The following is an 18,365-nucleotide window of genomic DNA, read 5'->3' as shown; positions in this document are numbered from 1 at the left end:
CCGCGCGCGGGCGGGGCCGCGGCGGGGCGGGCGCGGATTGGCGGCGGGGGGGGCGAGGGGGCGTGGCCGGGCGGGGCGGGGCGGGCGCGGGTTGGCGGCGGGCGCGGGGCGTGGCCGGCGGGGCGGGGCTCGGCGCGGCGGGGCGGGCGCGGATTGGCTGCGGGGCGGGGCGGGGCGGGGCGGGGCGGGCGGGGTAACGGGCCCGGGCGGCGGCGGCGGCGGCGGCTGCGGCGGCGGCGCGGGATGGGCGGGGGGCGGCGCGGGGCGCGGCGCTGAGCGGGGCCCCATGGACCTGGACGTGGACTACGAGCGGCCCAACGTCGAGACCATCAAGTGCGTGGTGGTGGGCGACAACGCCGTGGGCAAGACGCGCCTCATCTGCGCCCGCGCCTGCAACGCCACGCTCAGCCAGTACCAGCTGCTGGCCACGCACGTGCCCACCGTGTGGGCCATCGACCAGTACCGCGTCTGCCAGGAGGTGCGGGGGGGGCGCCGGGCGGGGGCGGCCCCGGCCCCGGGGGGAGCCCCCCGTCACCGGGGGGGGCCCCCCCGGACCGCGGGGAGCCCCTGACCGCCGGCCCCGCAGGTGCTGGAGCGCTCCCGGGACGTGGTGGACGAGGTGAGCGTGTCGCTGCGGCTCTGGGACACCTTCGGGGACCACCACAAGGACCGGCGCTTCGCCTACGGCAGGTGGGGGCGGCGCGGGGGGGGCACGGCCCCGGAACCGAGCCCGGCGGCGGGCGGGGGGCGCCGAGCCCGAGGGACCCCCGGGCACCACCCGCGGCCGGGCGGGACTCGGGGGGGGCGGGAGAGGTCTGACACCCCCCCTCCCCCTCCCCCCCCCGTCCGGTGTCCGGTTGCAGCCCCGGGGGCACCGTGACCCCAGGGCCCGGGCAGGCACCGGCGCCGGGGGCAGCTCTGGGTGCTCGCGGTGTCCCCGGCGGGCAGCGGCACCACCGGGGGGCTCCGGGGGGTGTTTGGGACACACGGGGCCCCGCCGCACCCGGGGCTGCACGGCCCTGGTGTGTCGGGGCAGGACCCGGGGGTCCCCGGCCGTGGCCGAGAGCACTCACTGAGCCCCGGTGCCGTGCGGCTGAGCCCGTCCTGGCACCGGGAGATGCCCCGTGGCCGTGACTGTGGCTGTGGCCGAGCGGGTGACAGCCCCCGCCCCTCTGTGCCCCCCCGTGCTAAGTGACTGGGCTGTAAACAACCCCTTCCCCGTGGCCTCTGGCACGTCCAGGCTCTTATCGCCCCGCCACACCGCGCCAGCTTGGCTTGGCATGCTCTGATTGCCCCCCCGTGTGGCTGGGGGGCAGGGACACCCGGTGGGAATGGGGGCACCCTTGGGCGAGGGGACACAGCCTGGGGTGCCCAGAGCGCACCCAGCGCCACCACCCTGCTGTCCCCTTCCCCGCGGGGCAGCGGGTGCTGGCTGAGCTGCGGTTCCCATGCTGGCCGGGGGCCCGGGGGGCGGGAGGACGGCGTCTATCTTGGTCCCCGGCATGGGCCCAGCTCCAAACACGGCTCCTGGTCACGTCTCAGAAGGCACGGACTAAAAACAAACCCGGCCTGGCGGCCACGCGGCTGCTCCTAGCCACCCTGGTCCCTTCCCACAGGGGCCCGGCCCCACACTGGGCACGGGACGCAGCTCGGGTCCCCTGCGCCCGCTCTGGCCCTGTCCTGGCTGCTGTTGGTGGGCATCTCCCTGCAGCCGCTGGTGCACGTGGTGCCTGCGGGTTGTGCTGGGGCAGGGCTGTGCTGACCCCCTTCCTCCTCCTCCTCCTCCTCCTCTTCCTCTTCCTCGCCACAGGTCGGATGTGGTCGTGCTCTGCTTCTCGCTGGCCAACCCCAACTCCCTGCGCCACGTGAAGACCATGTGGTACCCCGAGATCAAACACTTCTGCCCGCGGACGCCCATCATCCTGGTGGGCTGCCAGCTGGACCTGCGCTACGCTGACCTGGAGGCCGTCAACCGCGCCCGGCGCCCCCTGGCCAAGTGAGGCTGTGCCCGGTGGGTGGGTGGGTGGGTAGGGGGTCGGGGGCTGGGACCCCCACGCGGTGACACGGCCCCGCTCTGCACCCCCAGGCCCATCAAGCCCACGGACATCCTGCCCCCGGAGCGGGGCCACGAGGTGGCCAAGGAGCTGGGCGTGCCCTACTACGAAACCAGCGTGGTGGCCCAGTTCGGCATCAAGGACGTCTTCGACAACGCCATCCGGGCCGCCCTCATCTCCCGCCGGCACCTGCAGTTCTGGAAGTCCCACCTGAAGAAGATGCAGCGGCCGCTGCTGCAGGCCCCCTTCCTGCCCCCCAAGCCCCCGCCGCCCGTCATCCACATCCCCGACCCGCCGGCCAGCTGCGGCTGGGGCCCCGCCGCCCTGTTCTGCACCCCGCTCTGCGCCGACGTCGTCTTCCAGCTGCAGGGCGGCCAGCAGGTCTTCGCCCACCGCGTCTACCTGGCCACCTCCTGCTCCAAGTTCTACGACCTCTTCACCCTGGAGGGGCCACGGGGGGCGGCCAAGGAGCCGGCCGCCCGCGCCCGCAGCCTGGACGGGGAGCGGGGGGCGCTGGGCGAGGGGGCGCGCGCCCCGCTGCGGACCTCGCAGAGCGACGATGCCCTGCGGCCGGCGGCGGGGGACGGCGCGGTGCCTGGCGCCCGCGACCTCTCGGCATGGGGCCGCGGCTTCGTCAGCATGCGCTGGGAGCTGGTGGCGGACCCGGTGGCAGGGCGGGAGAAGCGGATGACGGTGGTGTGCATGGACCGGCTGGTGCAGGCGGAGCCCTTCCGCGCCGTGCTGGAGTACCTCTACACCGGGCGGCTGGACCAGGCCCGCGGGGACCTCATGCAGGTGGCCACCATCGCCGAGCTGCTGGAGGTCTTCGACCTGCGCATGATGGTGGCCAACGTGCTCAACAAGGAGAGCTTCATGAACCAGGAGATCACCAAGGCCTTCCACGTCCGCCGTGCCAACCGCATCAAGGAGTGCCTGGGGAAGGGGGTCTTCGCAGGTACAGGGGGCGAGGGGTGGCGGTGCCCTGCCGGGGACATCACACGGGCTCCCTCCCCTCCATCTGGGTCATTTGGCTCCCGCTGGGCTGTGCATGGACCCGGGCTCCCAGCCACCCTGAGCGCTCCCCCTCCACCGGGGCCACGCTGGGCTGTGCTCCCAGAGCCCTCGTCCCCTCCCAGCGCCATCCCCAGCACCTGTGTGGCTGTGCTGCGGTCCCTGTGCTGGGCTGGCCGCAGTATGGGGGGCTGGTGTCTTGGCACCAGCCGTGGCGTGGGACGGGGGTGGCCAAGGGGTGCCTGCCCCGTGCTGAACCTGTCCCTGTGCCGCCCCAGACGTGGTTTTCCGCGTGGATGACGGGACTGTGCCGGCGCACAAGCCCCTGCTGATTGCTGGCTGCGACTGGATGATGGCCATGTTCCGGGGGGCTTTCCGGGAGAGCTACGCTGCCGAGGTGAGGGCGCGGGGATGGCAGTGGGGGTGACCTCCAGGCCCCGGGAGGATCGGCTGTCGTGGGGCTGCGGCTGTGCTGGCACGGGGCACGTGGGGCCCAGCTGCGCCCATGGCGTCCCCGTGCTCAGCCCCGGCTGCGGCGGGGGCAGGCGATGCCGGTGGCGGGGCAGGGTCTGTCCTTGCTGCAGCACCCACCCCGCGGCCAGAGAGCAGCCCCCAAGCCCCTGTCCCGCAGGTCTCCCTGCCGGGCACCAACTGCGCCTGCCTGCGCGCCGTCCTCGACTTCCTCTACACCGGCGTCTTCACCCCCACGCCCGACCTGGACGCCATGGAGCTCCTCATCCTCACCAACCGCCTCTGCCTGCCCCGGCTGCAGGCGCTCACAGGTGAGCCCCCCCGGTGCCCGCGCTGACGTCAGCTGCCAATACGATTACGGAGCTGCGGGGCCGGGGATCGATGCGGCCCCGGGGTGTCATTAGCAGGGTCCTTATGTAAGAGCCGGACGAGCCCGGCGTAACCCCAGCGCCGGGCCGGGCACATCGCGTCCCTGGTGCGTATGGCTGCCCCGCGTCCCCCAGCGCTCACGGCCCCTCTCCCTGCCCCCAGAGCAGTACGCCGTGGACGAGCTGCTCCGAGCCTTCATGCAGCAGGTGGAGATCGACGAGCAGGTGATCATCTACCTGGAGATGACGCAGGTACGCGGGGATGGGGGGCACAGGGTGGGGGCTGCTCTGGGACACGAAGCCCCGGGGTGGGCTCCGGGCTGTGAATCCCCAGCCCTGGCTCCCCCCACCCCTGCCTGCAGTTCCACAACGCCCGGCAGCTGGCCGCCTGGTGCCTGCACTACATCTGCACCAACTACAACAGCGTCTGCCGCCGCTTCCCCCGGGAGATGAAGTTCATGTCCCCAGGTAGGCTGCCGGGGGCCGGGCAGGGTTGGCCCCAGCCGTGCCGGGGCCGGCTGTGCCGTGACGCGCCGCCGTCCCCGCAGAGAACCAGGCCCACTTTGAGCGGCACCGCTGGCCGCCGGTGTGGTACCTGAAGGAGGAGGACCTGTACCTGCGCTCCAAGAAGGAGCGGGAGCGCGAGGAGCAGCTGCAGCGCAAGCAGCACACCCGCAGCAAGTGGTGCTTCTGGCGCCCCTCGCCCCACGTCTCCTGAAGCGAGGGGCACGGCCATGACGCACCCCCGGGGCAGGGGGCACGGCCGCGCCCCGGCTGGCACAGGCCGTGCGGTGCTGGGCGGGGGGCTCCCCTCTCCACCCCCCCCGCCCCGGGGCTGCGGCCGCTGCGGGCCCTGGGGGCCGCTGCCTGTTTACACCCCCGTCCCCAGGCTGGTTTACAGGCGCTCGCTGCCGCCGCCGCTCTGGTTTACGGCCCGAATCCCCCCCCCGCCACCGCCGCCTCGTGGTGCCTTTCCCTGGGGCGGCGGCGTGCCAAGCCGGGCAGGGCCCCCCCACCCCGGCCGGCGCTGGTGCTACCTCTGACCGAGCAGTATTGTGGGGCTGGGGGCTCTGCCGGCCCCCTCCCCTGCCAGGGCCCGCGGGAGGGTGCTGGCTCCCCGGGCTGGGGCTCCCCGGCCGGGCTCTCTGGTGCTGTATTTTCCCCCCTTCCTCTGCCTCAGCAGAGGTGGGGGCCAAGCTGTGAGCGGGACACGGGGCGGGAGGGCAGAGGGGCCGCGGGGGCTGCACGTGCCACAGGAGCTGCCCCTGCCCGTGGAGGGCGTCCCGGCTCACCCCGGTCATCTCTGTGCCTTGGACACGTCCCGGTGGGGCCGACGTCCCCGTCCCGGTGTCCCTGCGCTGCACAACCCTTTGTACACTTTTCTACTCCGCTCGCCCCGACCCAGCACAACCTCCCGGGCGCCTGCGCCCACCTCAAGGGCTCTTTGTACCTACGCCTTCCCAACCACTGTGAGTGGGGCGCCGCGCTTCGCCGCGCCGACTGTTTTAACCTTTAATAAAGCCTTTTGTAACGGGACGGGGCTCCGACTCCTGCTCGGCAGGGTCCCACAGCAAGGAGCGACACGGGGGGGCTCGGTTCAGGTGCATTTATTGTGGGTGAGGTACAGTGCAGTGGGGCTGGGGGGACAGGGCAGGGCGTGGAGTCCTTACCCGTAGCCGGGGGGGGGCAGCAGATGGGGGTACAGCATGAGCGGGGGGATACAGCAGGGGGTTGCAGTGCCTGGGCTCAGAGGTGCTGGGAAAGGGGCACGATGGGGGCCAGGGGCTGTGGCTCACAGCTGGGGGCAAAGCGGTGCGGGGGCAGCAGGCCCCCTGCCCGCAGCGTGGCTCTCGCCCCCACACAGCAGCAGGGGCTGGGGCTGCCTTTCCCAGGGCCGTGCCGGACCCTGCTGCTGTCGGGAGCTGCAGGAAGCTCCTGCGGGGCCGAGCCGGATCCGGGAGCTGCGGGAAGCTCCTTCCCTGCCTGCTGAGGACGGGGCCTGCCCCGGGCAGAGCCCCCCCGCACATGGGGCCCCCCTGCCCCGCAGGGCCCTGGGAACAGCAGCCAGCAGAGAGAGGGACTGGGATACGGACAAGGACCAGGGGGACAGTGACCGCTGGGACAGGGCCGAGCCCTGCCCTGGACGCAGAGGGGGAAGCACCAGGAGCGCAGGGGGAGCCCCAGCACGGCCCGTGCCCCCTTCCAGCACCCCGTGTCTGGGGCAGGGGCAAAGCCAGCAGGGCACAGGGCCCCGGGCTGAGATCGGGAGCTGGAGCACAAGGACAGCCTGCTGGCACGCAGCGCCACGGCTCTGCTCGGTGACCTAGCAGTCTGTCCCTGGGGCGCTCAGCTGGCCTGGAAGAGCACAGTGCAGCCGCCTCTGCTTTTTCCAGCCCAGGAGCGCAGCTGTGGCCCCGCACATCTGGCTGCCAGCCGTGGAGCGTGCGGTCCCGCTGGGACGCAGCCGTGCCCAGGGCTGCTGGCAGGGTGCGGAGGCTCCTCGCCCCAGCCCGTAAGCACGCTGCCCCGAGGCGAGGCGGCCCACGCTGCAGCGCCCGTGGGTGCGGCCCCCCAGGAGGGAGCGGCTCCCGCAGCCCTCCCGGCCGGAGCAGCGTGTAGGGCAGGTTTGCCCTGGATCCTCTCCCGTTTGAAGGAGAGGTGCCGCGGGGAAGAGGGGAGCCGGTTCTGCTCCTCCCCAGGACTGCCGCTACCAGAGCCTGCGTCGAGGCAGCCGCTGCTCAGACACGTCACCTCTGCTGCCTCCTTCCCTCCCGGGAGGGCTCAGGAGGGGGCGAGGGGGCAAGGGGGCAGCTTTTGGCTCAGGGACCCACAGCCCTGTACGCCTGGGTCCCACTGAGCCAGAGCAGCTCCAAACCCACGCTCCCCGTGCACGGCCATGCCCCACTGAGGGCAGGTTTGCTTTGGGAGTGACAGGATCCCACTTCAGCTCCACCTCTGCGCTGATTTCCAGCCCACTGGGGTACAGCGCTGGGCCGGAGGGGGGCCTGGTGACCTGGCTCGGGACAGAGGGCGCAGCTCGCGGCCTACACCTGGCTGTAGCGGAAGATCTCGCTGAGGTCGTAGCCGGTCACGGCAAAGGAGCAGCCCTCGGGGTCGCAGAAACGGGCGCCGCAGATCTGGGTGTCAGTCACACACTCGGCGTGGCAGTGCTCGATCTGCAGCGGGAAGAGGAGCCAGCATGAGCGGCACAGTGAAGTGCTGAGCCAGCACAGCCACAGGCCCAGCAAGCTGCCTTAGATCCACGCCTTCCTGTAGGAGCATCGCCTCCGAGCAACGGGCAAGGCAGGGGGGTGCAGCCACACCACGGGGATGCGGCCAGCGCTCCCCAGTTCAGGGACACAAGAACCTTTCCTTTCTTGCAGCCCCACCGCTCGGGGGCAGGACTCAGGATCATGCCCAGGGGGAAGAGCGCTGGGCCACCACGCAGCAGCTCAGGCTGGGCCCAGAGGGCTTCCACCCAGCAGCTCAGCTCCGCAGCCCCCCAGCAGTAGCAGCACCCCGCGGGAGGCTGTGCGACCCAGCAGCACCGACCCACGGTCCCAGCGGGCCAGCGACAGCTCGCAGGGACCCACCCTGGCTCCAGGTTCCCTGCCGAGTGTCCGTGTCTCAGGCCTCACCTCCACATCGTCGGTGTCTGGGTTCCTGCTGAGCTTCCAGACGTGAACGAAGGAGTCCTCGGCACCCGAGAGCAGCTGCGAAGGGGAGCGGCAGAGAGGCCGTGGGGACTGGGACACCAGAGGGGTGCGGCGCAGCGTGCTGGTGCTGAGCAGCCCCTGCCGGCTCCAGGCCCGTGGGTCCCGCACGCAGAAGGCACAGCGGGCCGGGTGCCCGCTGCGGGCAGCTTACCCCTTACCTTTCCTGTCAGCGGCGCCAGGTCCAGGGCGTAGATCCAGCGAGCGTGAGCGTTGACCTCGGCGCGCAGGACGCCCGTCGCTGCCTCGTACAGCCGAATCTGCCCGTTGCCGTAGCCAGCAGCGACGACCCCATTCCAGAGCTTCACGGAGGAGCAGGTGCAGCTGGGCACAAGGGCACGCGTCACCTCCTCCCCTCCCGGCTGCACGCCCGCACGCTGGGGCCGGGGGTCCCGTCCTGTCCCGGCCCAGCACCCTCCCAGTCCCACACAAGAGCCGGGAAGGGTCCGGCCGGGGATGTCTGGTACCACCTCGCTGTCGGGATCCTGCCGTGCCGCTCCGGCTTACCCGAAGGCTGGGATCTTGTTGAGCAAGGTGAACTCCTCCCCAGAGCTCCAGATGCAGAGGGTCCCCGCATCGTCGGCAGTCACCAGGTCCCCAGCCCCCTCCTGCAGGAGGGACGTGGGGTCAGCAGTGCCCCAGCACCTGCAGAGGCTGCTCGCGGCCCCAGGCACTGAGCTGCTGCGCACCGGAGCCAGAGCCTGCAGCAGGACAGGCTTAAAGTTTAACTGCCCCCAGAAACTGCTGACATTCTGCGAACGAGGAAGGCTGGGCTGTGATCGTACACGGGCATTTCAGTTTGAACACGTCCGTGTTTGGCAATGCTAATTACACACGGGATAAATTTGTGAGAGCAATCACTACATCTCCTCCCTCTGCTTTCGAGTCACAACAGACTTCACCTCCACACGCATCTCGGATTGCATGTGCAAAGCACCATCCCTGCTTGCTAGAAGGCCTTTCAAACAAACCACAGAGCAAAGTCTGAGCGCAGCGAGTTAGAGAAGCCAGCCAGAGACAGATGAGAGATGAGAGACCAGCCTTCACGTAAACAAGCTCCATATCCAGGCTAATTGGGAACCAGTTCTAAGCAATGAATTGTTCAAGGGAGTCCCAAGCGCAGAGAAAGTTAAACGTACCTAATTAGAGAAAGTGTTTGAAAGTGTCCTCATTGGGAAGCATGCAGCCAGTAATGAGGAAGCCAATTAGAGTATCTGCAGAAATGTCAACCAGAACGAACTGAACTGGAGGAAGCCCCATCCTGACTCCAGACTGCTCTGTAATCAGGTGGAGTTATTTCATGTGGCAGGAGAAAGGTCACCACGGCATCGGTGGCAGCTCGGACAAGACACCTCCGTCCATTCGGCAAATTTAGCGAGGGGAAACAGACTTCTGGCCTCAGACACCTCCTGCACCCGACCCTGGGTGCGGAGCTCTCAGCCCCGTGCGGGCGCTGCCCTCGGCCTCCCCACCTGCCCCGCTCCTGGGGAGCAGAACCGCGGTCCCGCACCGGCAGCTCGGCGCCTGGGCTTGCTGCGGGGGTAGGGGCGTGACAGGGCTGCGTCCCCCCGTGCTGCCCTGGGGAGGGTCTGCTCCAGCAGCTCCCTGCCCGCGCGCTGGGAGCCTGAGTTCAGTGTGTGTTTATTCAGGGCTGGTTTTGCTCATTTGCTCGTGTAGCAGACCGGCCTTTGGCTTCAATAGCCGCTGTGTGCTCTGGCACGCAGCCTGCTGCATCACAGGATATTCTCTGGCAATTAGTCACACACCCACAGTCACCCTTCTTGTGGGAGGGCCTCAGCTCCTCATCTCTGTCAGGATGGTTCTGCCTCTGCACAGTTTGTCTTCTGAGAATCTGGGTGACCAGGACTGAGGTTCAGTCAGCCAAGAGACGGGGAGACGGAGGAGCTGAAACGGCAGGAACTGGCTGAACACCGATGGCACAGCAGGACAGCTGATGGGGTGGCTGCTCCCCGCTGTCTGAGCAGCGGAGGGAGGAGCTCTGAAGCGCCAGCCTGCAAACGTGGCGTTTTAAACTACTCTCGATGGCAGTCTGCTTACGCTGCACGCCACGCTGAGCCAGCCGGGCGGCTGGTTATGGGCTGCAGCAGGGGCTGAGGGCGCCCCAAGCCAGAGCTTCCCCCAGACCTATCCTGACCTCCCCTAACAGCAGAGACCCCCCGGTGCCACAGCAGCCTCGGGAGCCAACGTCCTCGGTGAAGGAGGGAAGGTGAGAGCTGCCTGCTGCCCTGCACCGCAGGGGGAGGCCGCCTTGGCCACACCACGGCCTGCATGTGGCAGGGATTGGGCTGGCCGTGGTGCCACACACCAGGAAAGGCCCCAGGCAGCCCCCACGCCGAGGGGTGGCTGGAGCCCCCACCGCCCCCTCCCACAGCTGGGACCCCTGCAGCACCTCTGGCCCTGGGCAGTTTGGCCCCGGTGGCTGCTGGCCGCGCAGGCCACACACGTACCGGAGCCTGGCCCAGCTCCGCCGCGATGTCGGTGATGGCGTCGCGGTGCTCCTCCAGGACCTCGCTCACCGTCACGTTCGTCCCTTTGTGGGGGATGTCGAACACCAACACCATCCCGGAGGACGTCCCTGGGGGGGGACCGGACCGGAGGTGTCAGCAGGACGCGTCCCACAGCCGAGCCCCCAGCTCCCGCCGTGCCTGCAGCCACGCTCTGCTCTCCCCCCGACCCTCTGCCTGCGTGAGGCCGCTCCCGAGGGAGAATGTCGCGCAGACCGACCCCTCTGCCGGGCACAGCTGCCCCACACACCGGCTCCCTACGAGAGCCGCAGCGTGAGCGCAGCCCTTCAGCTGATCCCACGTCGTCACGTTCCACCCGGAGCCATGAAGGCCACCCGGCGTGGCCCTGCCTTCCCTTCCTCCCTCTCGCTGCCACACTTCACTCACCCACGCAGATGAAGCGTTCTCCAGCTGCAGCGATCCCTCGGGCAAACACGGCTTGTGCTGGAAGGAACCAAGAGCTGGCTGCAGCCTGTGGCAGCCCACAGGAACGCCCGGTTGAGTTTCATCCCCAGTTCTGTAGTTGCCACAGGGCCCCCCGAGCCCCTCCCTCCAGCTTTCCTCGGCCCACGTGAGGCCTGGACAGAGGAGTCGGGATGGTGCAAAACTTCCAGACCCTTCTGCTAACCTGCCATGCAGCACCGGCCTGGCTCAGCCCTGCCTGGGCGTGGGAGCAACGCTGCTGGGGTCCCAGGCCGGCAGGAACCAGGCTGCCCAACAGGAACCCGATCCCACACTCCCAGGGGCAGCACGGGGGGATCCGGGAGCCCCTTGCTGCGCTCCCACTGCGGCGCTTACCTGGCGGGTGCTCTGCGATGTCCAGCGCGTGCCAATAAACCATGACGGAGCCATCCGACTCGTACATCTGGAAAGAGAAAAAGCAGCGGGGTGAGAGCTGGCGGCTGGGAAAGCTGCTCCCGCAGCCTCGGGCTCACCCCCCGCCCACGGGGGCTCCAAACGGCAGCAGCAGCGCCCTGCGCCCGCAGCCCCACGCCCCGGAGCCCGGCTGCAGCCCGGCTGCCTTCAGCCCACCCTCCCAGCCCCTGGCTGCCCTGCGTGGGGAGCCGCCTCACCTGGACGCCTTTCTGCGAGGTCAGCACCAGCAGCACCCGGGCCGGCAGCACGCACCAGGCGGCCTGGAAGGAAACGCAGCTCGGCGGGGGGCTGGGGCTGGGGGCAGGAGCCCTCGCCCCCTCCCCAAGGGGGGGACCACCGGCAGCCGCCCGCAGACACGCGTGCTGCGGGGGCTGGGCGTGGACCTCAGCGACCCCCCAAGCTCACACAGAGCTCTCCAGGAGGCTCCTTCCCTCCCGCCGCCTCCTCCCGGTACCGGGGGCGCTGCGGGTGCTGCCCGTGCCCCGGCCGGGACAGCCCCCCCCGGCAGGGCCCTGCCTCCGCCCGCCCAGCGCAGGGCCCGCGGGGCCTGCCCGGGCCGGGCACCGGGCGGCGGGGGAGCGGTAAGGCCCGGGCACACCGGGGAGCGCCGCCCGCCTCGGGGTGCCGGGAGGGGAAGGGGCACCGGGACCGGCACCGGCACCGGCACCGGGACCGAGACGGCGCCGCGGCAGGCGCCGGGCGGCCCCGGACCGGACCGGACCGGACCGGGACCGGCACCGGGACCGCGACCGGGGCCGGGCCCCGTCGGCCCCACCTGCGTGACGGCGGCGGCGGCGGCGGCCGGTCCCCCCGGCGGGGCGCGCAGCTGGCGCTGGGAGGCGCCCAGCCCGTCGGCGGCGGCGCTGAGCACGGTGACGGCGGGGCCGCGCACGGCGCAGAAGCAGGCGAGCTGGCGGTGCGGCAGGCGCAGCACGCTGAGGTTGTTGTACAGCGCCGAGCTGCCGCCGCCCAGCTGCGCGCTCCTGCCCCGCCGGTACATCCCGGCCGCGCCCGCCCGCCCCGCGCCGCCTCAGCCCCGCGCCGCCGCAGCCATGGAGACGGCGGCGCCGCGCGATGACGTCACGCGCGGGGAGCTCGGCACCGGCGCGCCTCGGGGCGGGGCCGGCGTCGCCGCGGAGACCGGGACGCGGCCCGGCGGGGGGCGGGGGGCGCCGGGGGCGGGTGCGGGGGGGCGCCGGGGGGCTCCGTGGGCGCGGGCACGGGCGGGCAGCGGGGGCTGGGGGCTGGAGTAAAGTGGGTGTGCTCGGCGGGGGGCGGGGGGGTCAGGCGGGGGCACCGGGAGGGGCTGGGGGCACTGGGGAGTGCGGGGGGCACTGGGGAGTGCTGGGGGCACTGGGAGGGGCTGGGGGCACTGGGGTGTACTGGGAGGTACTGGGATGTGCTGGGGGCACTGGGAGGGGCTGGGGGCACTGGGGAGTGCTGGGGGCACTGGGAGGGGCTGGGGGCACTGGGGTGTGCTGGGGGGCACTGGGATGTGATGGGGGGCACTGGGGTGTGCTGGGGGCACTGGGAGGGGCTGGGGGGCACTGGGATGTGCTGGGGGGCACTGGGGTGTGCTGGGGGCACTGGGAGGGGCTGGGGGCACTGGGGTGTGCTGGGGGGCACTGGGATTTGATGGGGGGCACTGGGGTGTGCTGGGGGCACTGGGATGTGCTGGGGAGCACTGGGGGGAGCTGGGGGCACTGGGGAGTGCTGGGAGGTACTGGGATGCGCTGGGGGGCACTGGGAGGAGCTCGGGGCACTGGGGAGTGCTGGGGGCACTGGGAGGGGCTGGGGGCACTGGGGAGTGCGGGGGGCACTGGGAGGGGCTGGGGGCACTGGGAGGGGCTGGGGGCACTGGGGAGTGCGGGGGGCACTGGGAGGGGCTGGGGGCACTGGGGAGTGCGGGGGGCACTGGGGAGTGCGGGGGGCACTGGGAGGGGCTGGGGGCACTGGGGTGTGCTGGGGGCACTGGGATGTGATGGGGGGCACTGGGAGGGGCTGGGGGCACTGGGGTGTGCTGGGGGCACTGGGATGTGCTGGGGGGCACTGGGGTGTGCTGGGGGCACTGGGATGTGCTGGGGGGCACTGGGAGGGGCTGGGGGCGCTGGGAGCGGCTGGGGGGCACTGGGATGTGCTGGGGGGCACTGGGAGGAGCTGGGAGGTACTGGAATGTGCTGGGGAGCACTGGGGGGAGCTGGGGGCACTGGGGAGTGCTGGGAGGTACTGGGATGCGCTGGGGGGCACTGGGAGGAGCTGGGGGCACTGGGGAGTGCTGGGGGCACTGGGAGGAGCTGGGGGCGCTGGGATGTGCTGGGGGGCACTGGGGGGAGCTGGGGGCACTGGGATTTGCTGGGGGCACTGGGAGGAGCTGGGAGCACTGGGGAGTGTGGTGGGTGTAGGGGGTGCCAGGCCAGGGGGTGCCGGGAGGCAGCAGGGAGCCCCCAGCCCTGCCGGGCTCCTCCTGGGCACCGCGGGCAGGCCTGGCCACAAGGGTGGCGGCTGTGTCTCCGTCCAGAGCATGGCCTCCCGGGAGCGAGCGGCCGCCTCCAGGCTGCGCGGGGACAAGTCCCGGCCCCCCACGGCCGCCGCCGTCCCCACGGACGTTGTCCCCGGGCGCCTGAGCGAGGCGCAGTGGCTGGCGCTGGTCGCGGCTGAGGAAGGGGATGAGGATGTGGGGGACGTCCTGGCGGAGCTGCTGGGCCGCGTGATGGAGGAGTGCTTCCACGTCTACCTGGCTCGGCAGGTGGGCAGCGCCAGCACCGCCTGCGGGACACCGCGGCCGCCGTCCCCGTGGGCCCCTCGCCCGCCGCGCTTGGTGGCCGCGGGGCTGGGGGCTGCCAGGCCTCGCCGTGTGAGCCCCGCTCCCGGCTGCCCTTTGCCGTCCGCACCGGGCACCGAGGCGGGTCCTGTGCTCGGCAGCGCGTGCCCTTCACCGTGAGCCAGGCGAGGGACGCCATGCTGCAGGTCGCCGCGTGGCGCTTCCTGGCGCGGGACGAGGGGGATGCGGAGCTGCGGGGGGACGGCGCCTGGCAGGAGGACGAGGAGCCCGCGCCCTGCGCCATCGACACCTGGGCTCAGGGCTCGGTTCCCGTCCTGCAGGAGCATCCGTCCCCGCGCCCGGGGGACAGAGAGGTGACAGCCCCCAGACCCCTCCTGCGCCCCGAACACCCCGGATTTTCCTTCCTCCTGTTTGTGGGGCCTGGGGGGGGAGCCCGGCTGGCTGGGGCTGAGCCCGGGGCTCACAGCTGTGGCCATGTCTGGGTGAGGGGCAGGAGGAGCTCTGGGTGCTTGCTGCGGCTGCTCAGGGCATCGCTCGGGTGTTGCTGGGACAGTTCCCACCACCGCGTCCCCCGCGTGATGCCACAGGGCTGCAGGGGTGATGAGGGGCCGGTGCCTGCGGCAGCTCCGGTGCAGCCCGAGCAGCCCCTGCTGCACCCTTGGCAGCGCCGGCATGGGGGCAGTCCTCAGAACCAGCCCAGGCTGAGCGCACACCGTGACCCACCCCAAAGCATCCCCAGCTTTGCCCTTTCCTGGGCAGGTGCCACACGTGGGTGCCGTGGCTGGGGCTGTGCTGCTGTGCTGCCCTGCCCCAACGCCGCCCCTGTGTCCTGGCCAGGTCTCCAGCACCGACACCGTCCTGTCCGAGGCCGAGTGTGCCTCCTCAGCGCCCCGCGGCGTGCCAGCACCTTCCCACATGCCTCTGCCGCAGGACGGGGAGCTCACCGCTCCCCAGCCACCCAGGGGAAGATCCAGCAGCTCCCATGGCCCAGCACCACGACCAGCCCCGCTCAGCCCTGCCACGGCACGGCCCCGCCGCCAGGCCCGGCACCAGCCCAGGCCCTTGCCCGGCCTCGAGAGCCCGAAGCCCCTGGCACAGAGGGAGGCTGGCAGCGCGGCGGAGGACGGCGGGGACGGACTGCTGCTGCCTCTCTCCTGCAGACCCCTGGTGAAGATCCAGACGGGGAGGCCCCCGCACAGCAAGGCGAGGGCGTGCGATAAGCCCGGCACCACGCTGGGAACCTCCCGGCTGGACCCCGACAGGTGCTGGATCCGGCCCCAGGTGGAGGTGCTGGACCCGGGCGAGGAGGCCAAGTGGCAGCCGTGTCCCCCAGCCGCCCGCCGGCACAGCCGGGAGCCTCGGAGCCCCGCCGTGCGGTGTGAGGGGCCGGGCAGCTCGCTGCCCCCCCTGGGGCTGGCAGCTGCGGGGGGAGCACGGCCCCTGGTGCCTGCCCCGGGGGCCCGGCAGCCCAGCAGCCCCCAGCCCCCAGAGCTGGGCTCCTTGCTGGGTGCCGTCCGGCTGGCCCCCGGCGTCACCATCAGGCGCGGCAGCGGCGAGAGACATGGACTCTGCCTCCCTGCGCGCCATGAGGAGGAGGAGGAGATGGGGGAGGCCAGGCGGGACCTGAGGCCCCTCCGCCCCACCGTGCCCTTCCCCACTGTCGCGGTGAGCCAGGTCACCGGCTATGGCCCGCATTGAATGCAGCACCCATCCGACACCTCCCAGGCTGTGGGTCAGTGTGTGGCGCGCGGGGACCTCCCTCTGCTCAGGGCCAGCCCCGTCCCCATCCCTGCCCCCATCCCGGCGTGTCCCGCACAGAGCCGTGGGCACTGTGGGTGCCGACCCCCTGCTCCCCTCTGTAGGCTCTGTGTGACCCGGGGCTGCTTCTGGCAGCCCCTTCCTAACCCAGCGCCTCCAACACCGCTCCCTCCCCTCCTCTCCTGGGCATTTCTCAGCAGCCGCCGGGTCCGGCACCGCGGGCCCCCGGTATCCTGATGCACCGCATCTGTGCTCGCCCCGGGCACGAGGCACTGCCTTGTGCCAGGCTGGGTGCCCGCGCCCCCGCTGCTCCCCCTCCTCGTGCACCGGGCAGCCCCAGGCTGGGAGGGCAGAGCCGCGGGCACAGCCCTCGGCACCGGAGGTGATCCATGGGGCATGGGCTGGGGAACCGGCTCCGTCAGCTCCCTGCCTGCTGCCGGCCCCGTGCCCACCAGCCCCCTCGCCCTGCCTGAGCTCGGGTGCTGCGCCGCATGCTTGGGGTGCGGGCTCATCCTGTGGGGTTGCTCCCTTGCACAGCCGCCCGTTCCCGACTCCCCGGTGCCCGTGGCTGTACCGAGGTCGCTGCTGCGAGCGTGTGTGGGCTCCCGTGCCCCCAGGGCCTGCACTTTGCTGTCACAGGGGGCAGTGCCGTGGCCTGGGGCTGGCAAACTTCCACCCAACCGGCCGAGTGCCACCGATGGATGCAGCACGTGGTGAGGTCGGGCTCTTCACAAGCTCTGGGAAACAAAACAAATAAACTCAAGGTGCTCCCGTAGCACCTGGGAAGCAGCACGCGGCAGCGATTTATCACGCCAGCAGGCTGCTTTTCAGCTCGGCTGGGGGACCGACCCACCGCAGGGCTGGCTCTGACAGCTCTCTGGCTGCACGAGTGCCCCGGTTTTGCTAAAAAGAACCGTTTTTGGGCTGTGGCCGTCTGCTGGTGCTCAGGGGTGGCTCAGCTGGGGCCGGGGATCAGCACCGGGGAAATGCCCGGTGTGGGCAGGGAGCTGCGGCACAGCTGGGCCGGTGATGCTCATCCAGCGCCGGATGCTTCGAGTTGCCTGTGCCCGGGGGAGCTGGATGCATTCCCCGGGGAGTACCGCCGGTGCTGCTGCCGATGGAACGGCCAGAAGGGGCCGGCCGGGAGTGTGCCCGGGGGAAGAGCCGTGCCTGTCCCCAAACTGCCCCCGGGGGAGCCCCTCCAGCAGGGTCCCGGCACACCCTGGCTGGTGGCTGAGCGTGTCCCCGCCTGGTGGGACGGGGACCTCGGGGCTGTCTGGACCCAGCCAGCCCTCGTGCCACTGCTGGCCCCGGGGCTCACGGAGGGGCTCCCAGCCACGTGGGCGAGCAGCCCCGGGAGCCACACGGGCCGCAGCGTGCGCAGCCTGGCCTCCTGCCCCCTTGTTAGCATTCACGAAGGCACATAATCCACAAAGCGATTATATGAAGGTGCTTTATTAGGCACTGGAAGTTAGGGGCATGCCTGCCCAAATCTAACTTCGTCCGATTTGTTCACTCAGTTCTCTTTTATCTCCTAAAATATGCACTAAGTTTCACAACACATCTATGCATATTCATTTCCTAGCTCCGCCTAGCCCCGCTTCGTATGCTAATTATCTTCTCAGTCCTTCTGCGCTTGCGTGTTACTCCCTGGTGGTCGTCCGGGTGGTCGTCGGGATGAAGTAAGACGTCTTCATCGGAGTTGAACTTTTTAACCTTTTCTTCTTACGCATGCTCTCTGAGCCCTTGGTCTCAGTCCAAACCGTAAGGTTGGTTTGATCCAGTTCCCGGGGTCCGAGGGGCCCCTGTTATCTAGATGTCTTGCAAATTTGGCATTCTTTTAGTCCTCCTCCTTACTCCTCATCATGAATCGGTGCATTCTCTCATGCTATCTTTGCACATAGATTTTGTATCTTCCAAGCGCAGCCCCGGCACAGTACATCGCAAATGTAACACATACTAAGCAATATTCATTGCATAAATGTAAATGTCATCTTCTATTACCAACACCCTCTGCCCCTCCCTGGAGCGAGCCCCACGTTCCTGCTGGCTGTCCTGGCTCGGGGGGCAGGGGGGAACCATGGCGTGCCAGGGCTGCGGGGCTGGACGAAGGTCCTCAGCTGGACTCTGTCCCCCATACGGATCTCGGTGCCCCGGACGCACCCTTTCCCTGAGCCAGCCCCTGTCCCCCACCATGGAGCTGCCGAGCGCCTGCAGCCACCCGGGCTGGTCCGTGCTGGCGCTGGTCCTGGGGCTGCTGCTCTGGGCCAGGAGGAGACAAGGCTGGGACCCGCGCAGGTGCCCCACCGACCTGACGGGCAAGACGGTCATTGTCACCGGAGCCAACAGCGGTGAGACAGCGCTGGTGGTGTGGGGGGGCCACGGTGTTGCAGAGGCTGGGGCGTGGGGATGCAGGACGTCAGGATGCCACGCGTGGGGGTGGGGAGATGCAGGACAGGGGCGCAGGGCTGTGGGACCCCGCATGGCCATGGGGCTTGGCTGCCATGGGACCCCCCTCTCCAGCTGCCGGACTTGCTCTGGTGGCACAAATGGCCCCAGGAGAGGCTGGCAGCTGGTCCCCAGGGTGTGCACGTTGTGCCCCCGGTGCCTCTGCGCCCTGCACCACGCTCACCGCCGGCCGCGTGCCTGGGGACCTGGTGCCCGCCGGCATCCTCTGCGCGGGAGCTGCTCTGCCTCGCCAGGCTCTGGGCAGCCCCTGCAGATGGACTCTGTCCCCGGTGAGTTAATGACTGACAGCCAAGGCCACCGCGGTGCCGCCTCTCCCAGTGGGCTACCACACTGCCAGC

At 70.6% G+C, this 18,365-nt stretch overlaps 3 protein-coding genes across 3 annotated transcripts; 2 read left to right on the top strand and 1 right to left on the bottom strand.

Annotated features, from left to right (window-relative positions):
- The first annotated feature begins 286 nt into the window (after window positions 1-286).
- LOC118260594 (rho-related BTB domain-containing protein 2-like) lies at window positions 287-4,649 on the top strand. Its single transcript, XM_035570969.1, has 9 exons — window positions 287-478; window positions 587-690; window positions 1,811-1,996; window positions 2,087-3,009; window positions 3,344-3,462; window positions 3,697-3,847; window positions 4,068-4,156; window positions 4,267-4,372; window positions 4,453-4,649. The coding sequence occupies exons 1-9, from the start codon at window positions 287-289 to the stop codon at window positions 4,620-4,622; spliced, it is 2,040 nt and encodes a 679-aa protein (XP_035426862.1). The 3' UTR covers window positions 4,623-4,649.
- An 847-nt stretch (window positions 4,650-5,496) lies between these two features.
- WDR54 (WD repeat domain 54) lies at window positions 5,497-12,089 on the bottom strand. Its single transcript, XM_035571026.2, has 9 exons — window positions 11,794-12,089; window positions 11,216-11,278; window positions 10,941-11,007; window positions 10,530-10,586; window positions 10,086-10,213; window positions 8,125-8,225; window positions 7,779-7,941; window positions 7,543-7,617; window positions 5,497-7,080 (listed from the first exon to the last, which is right to left on the bottom strand). Exons 1-9 carry the CDS (start codon window positions 12,016-12,018, stop codon window positions 6,949-6,951), a joined length of 1,011 nt encoding a protein of 336 aa, XP_035426919.1. The 5' UTR covers window positions 12,019-12,089; the 3' UTR covers window positions 5,497-6,948.
- CUNH2orf81 (chromosome unknown C2orf81 homolog) lies at window positions 11,908-15,519 on the top strand. Its single transcript, XM_035570971.2, has 4 exons — window positions 11,908-11,958; window positions 13,537-13,764; window positions 13,941-14,153; window positions 14,638-15,519. The coding sequence occupies exons 2-4, from the start codon at window positions 13,540-13,542 to the stop codon at window positions 15,496-15,498; spliced, it is 1,299 nt and encodes a 432-aa protein (XP_035426864.1). The 5' UTR covers window positions 11,908-11,958; window positions 13,537-13,539; the 3' UTR covers window positions 15,499-15,519.
- The last annotated feature ends 2,846 nt before the right edge of the window (window positions 15,520-18,365 follow it).

This window comes from Cygnus atratus, unplaced genomic scaffold (genome assembly GCF_013377495.2).
Source record: "Cygnus atratus isolate AKBS03 ecotype Queensland, Australia unplaced genomic scaffold, CAtr_DNAZoo_HiC_assembly HiC_scaffold_56, whole genome shotgun sequence".
Lineage (NCBI taxonomy): Eukaryota > Metazoa > Chordata > Aves > Anseriformes > Anatidae > Cygnus > Cygnus atratus.
This window is presented reverse-complemented; position numbering and strand designations above follow the sequence as displayed.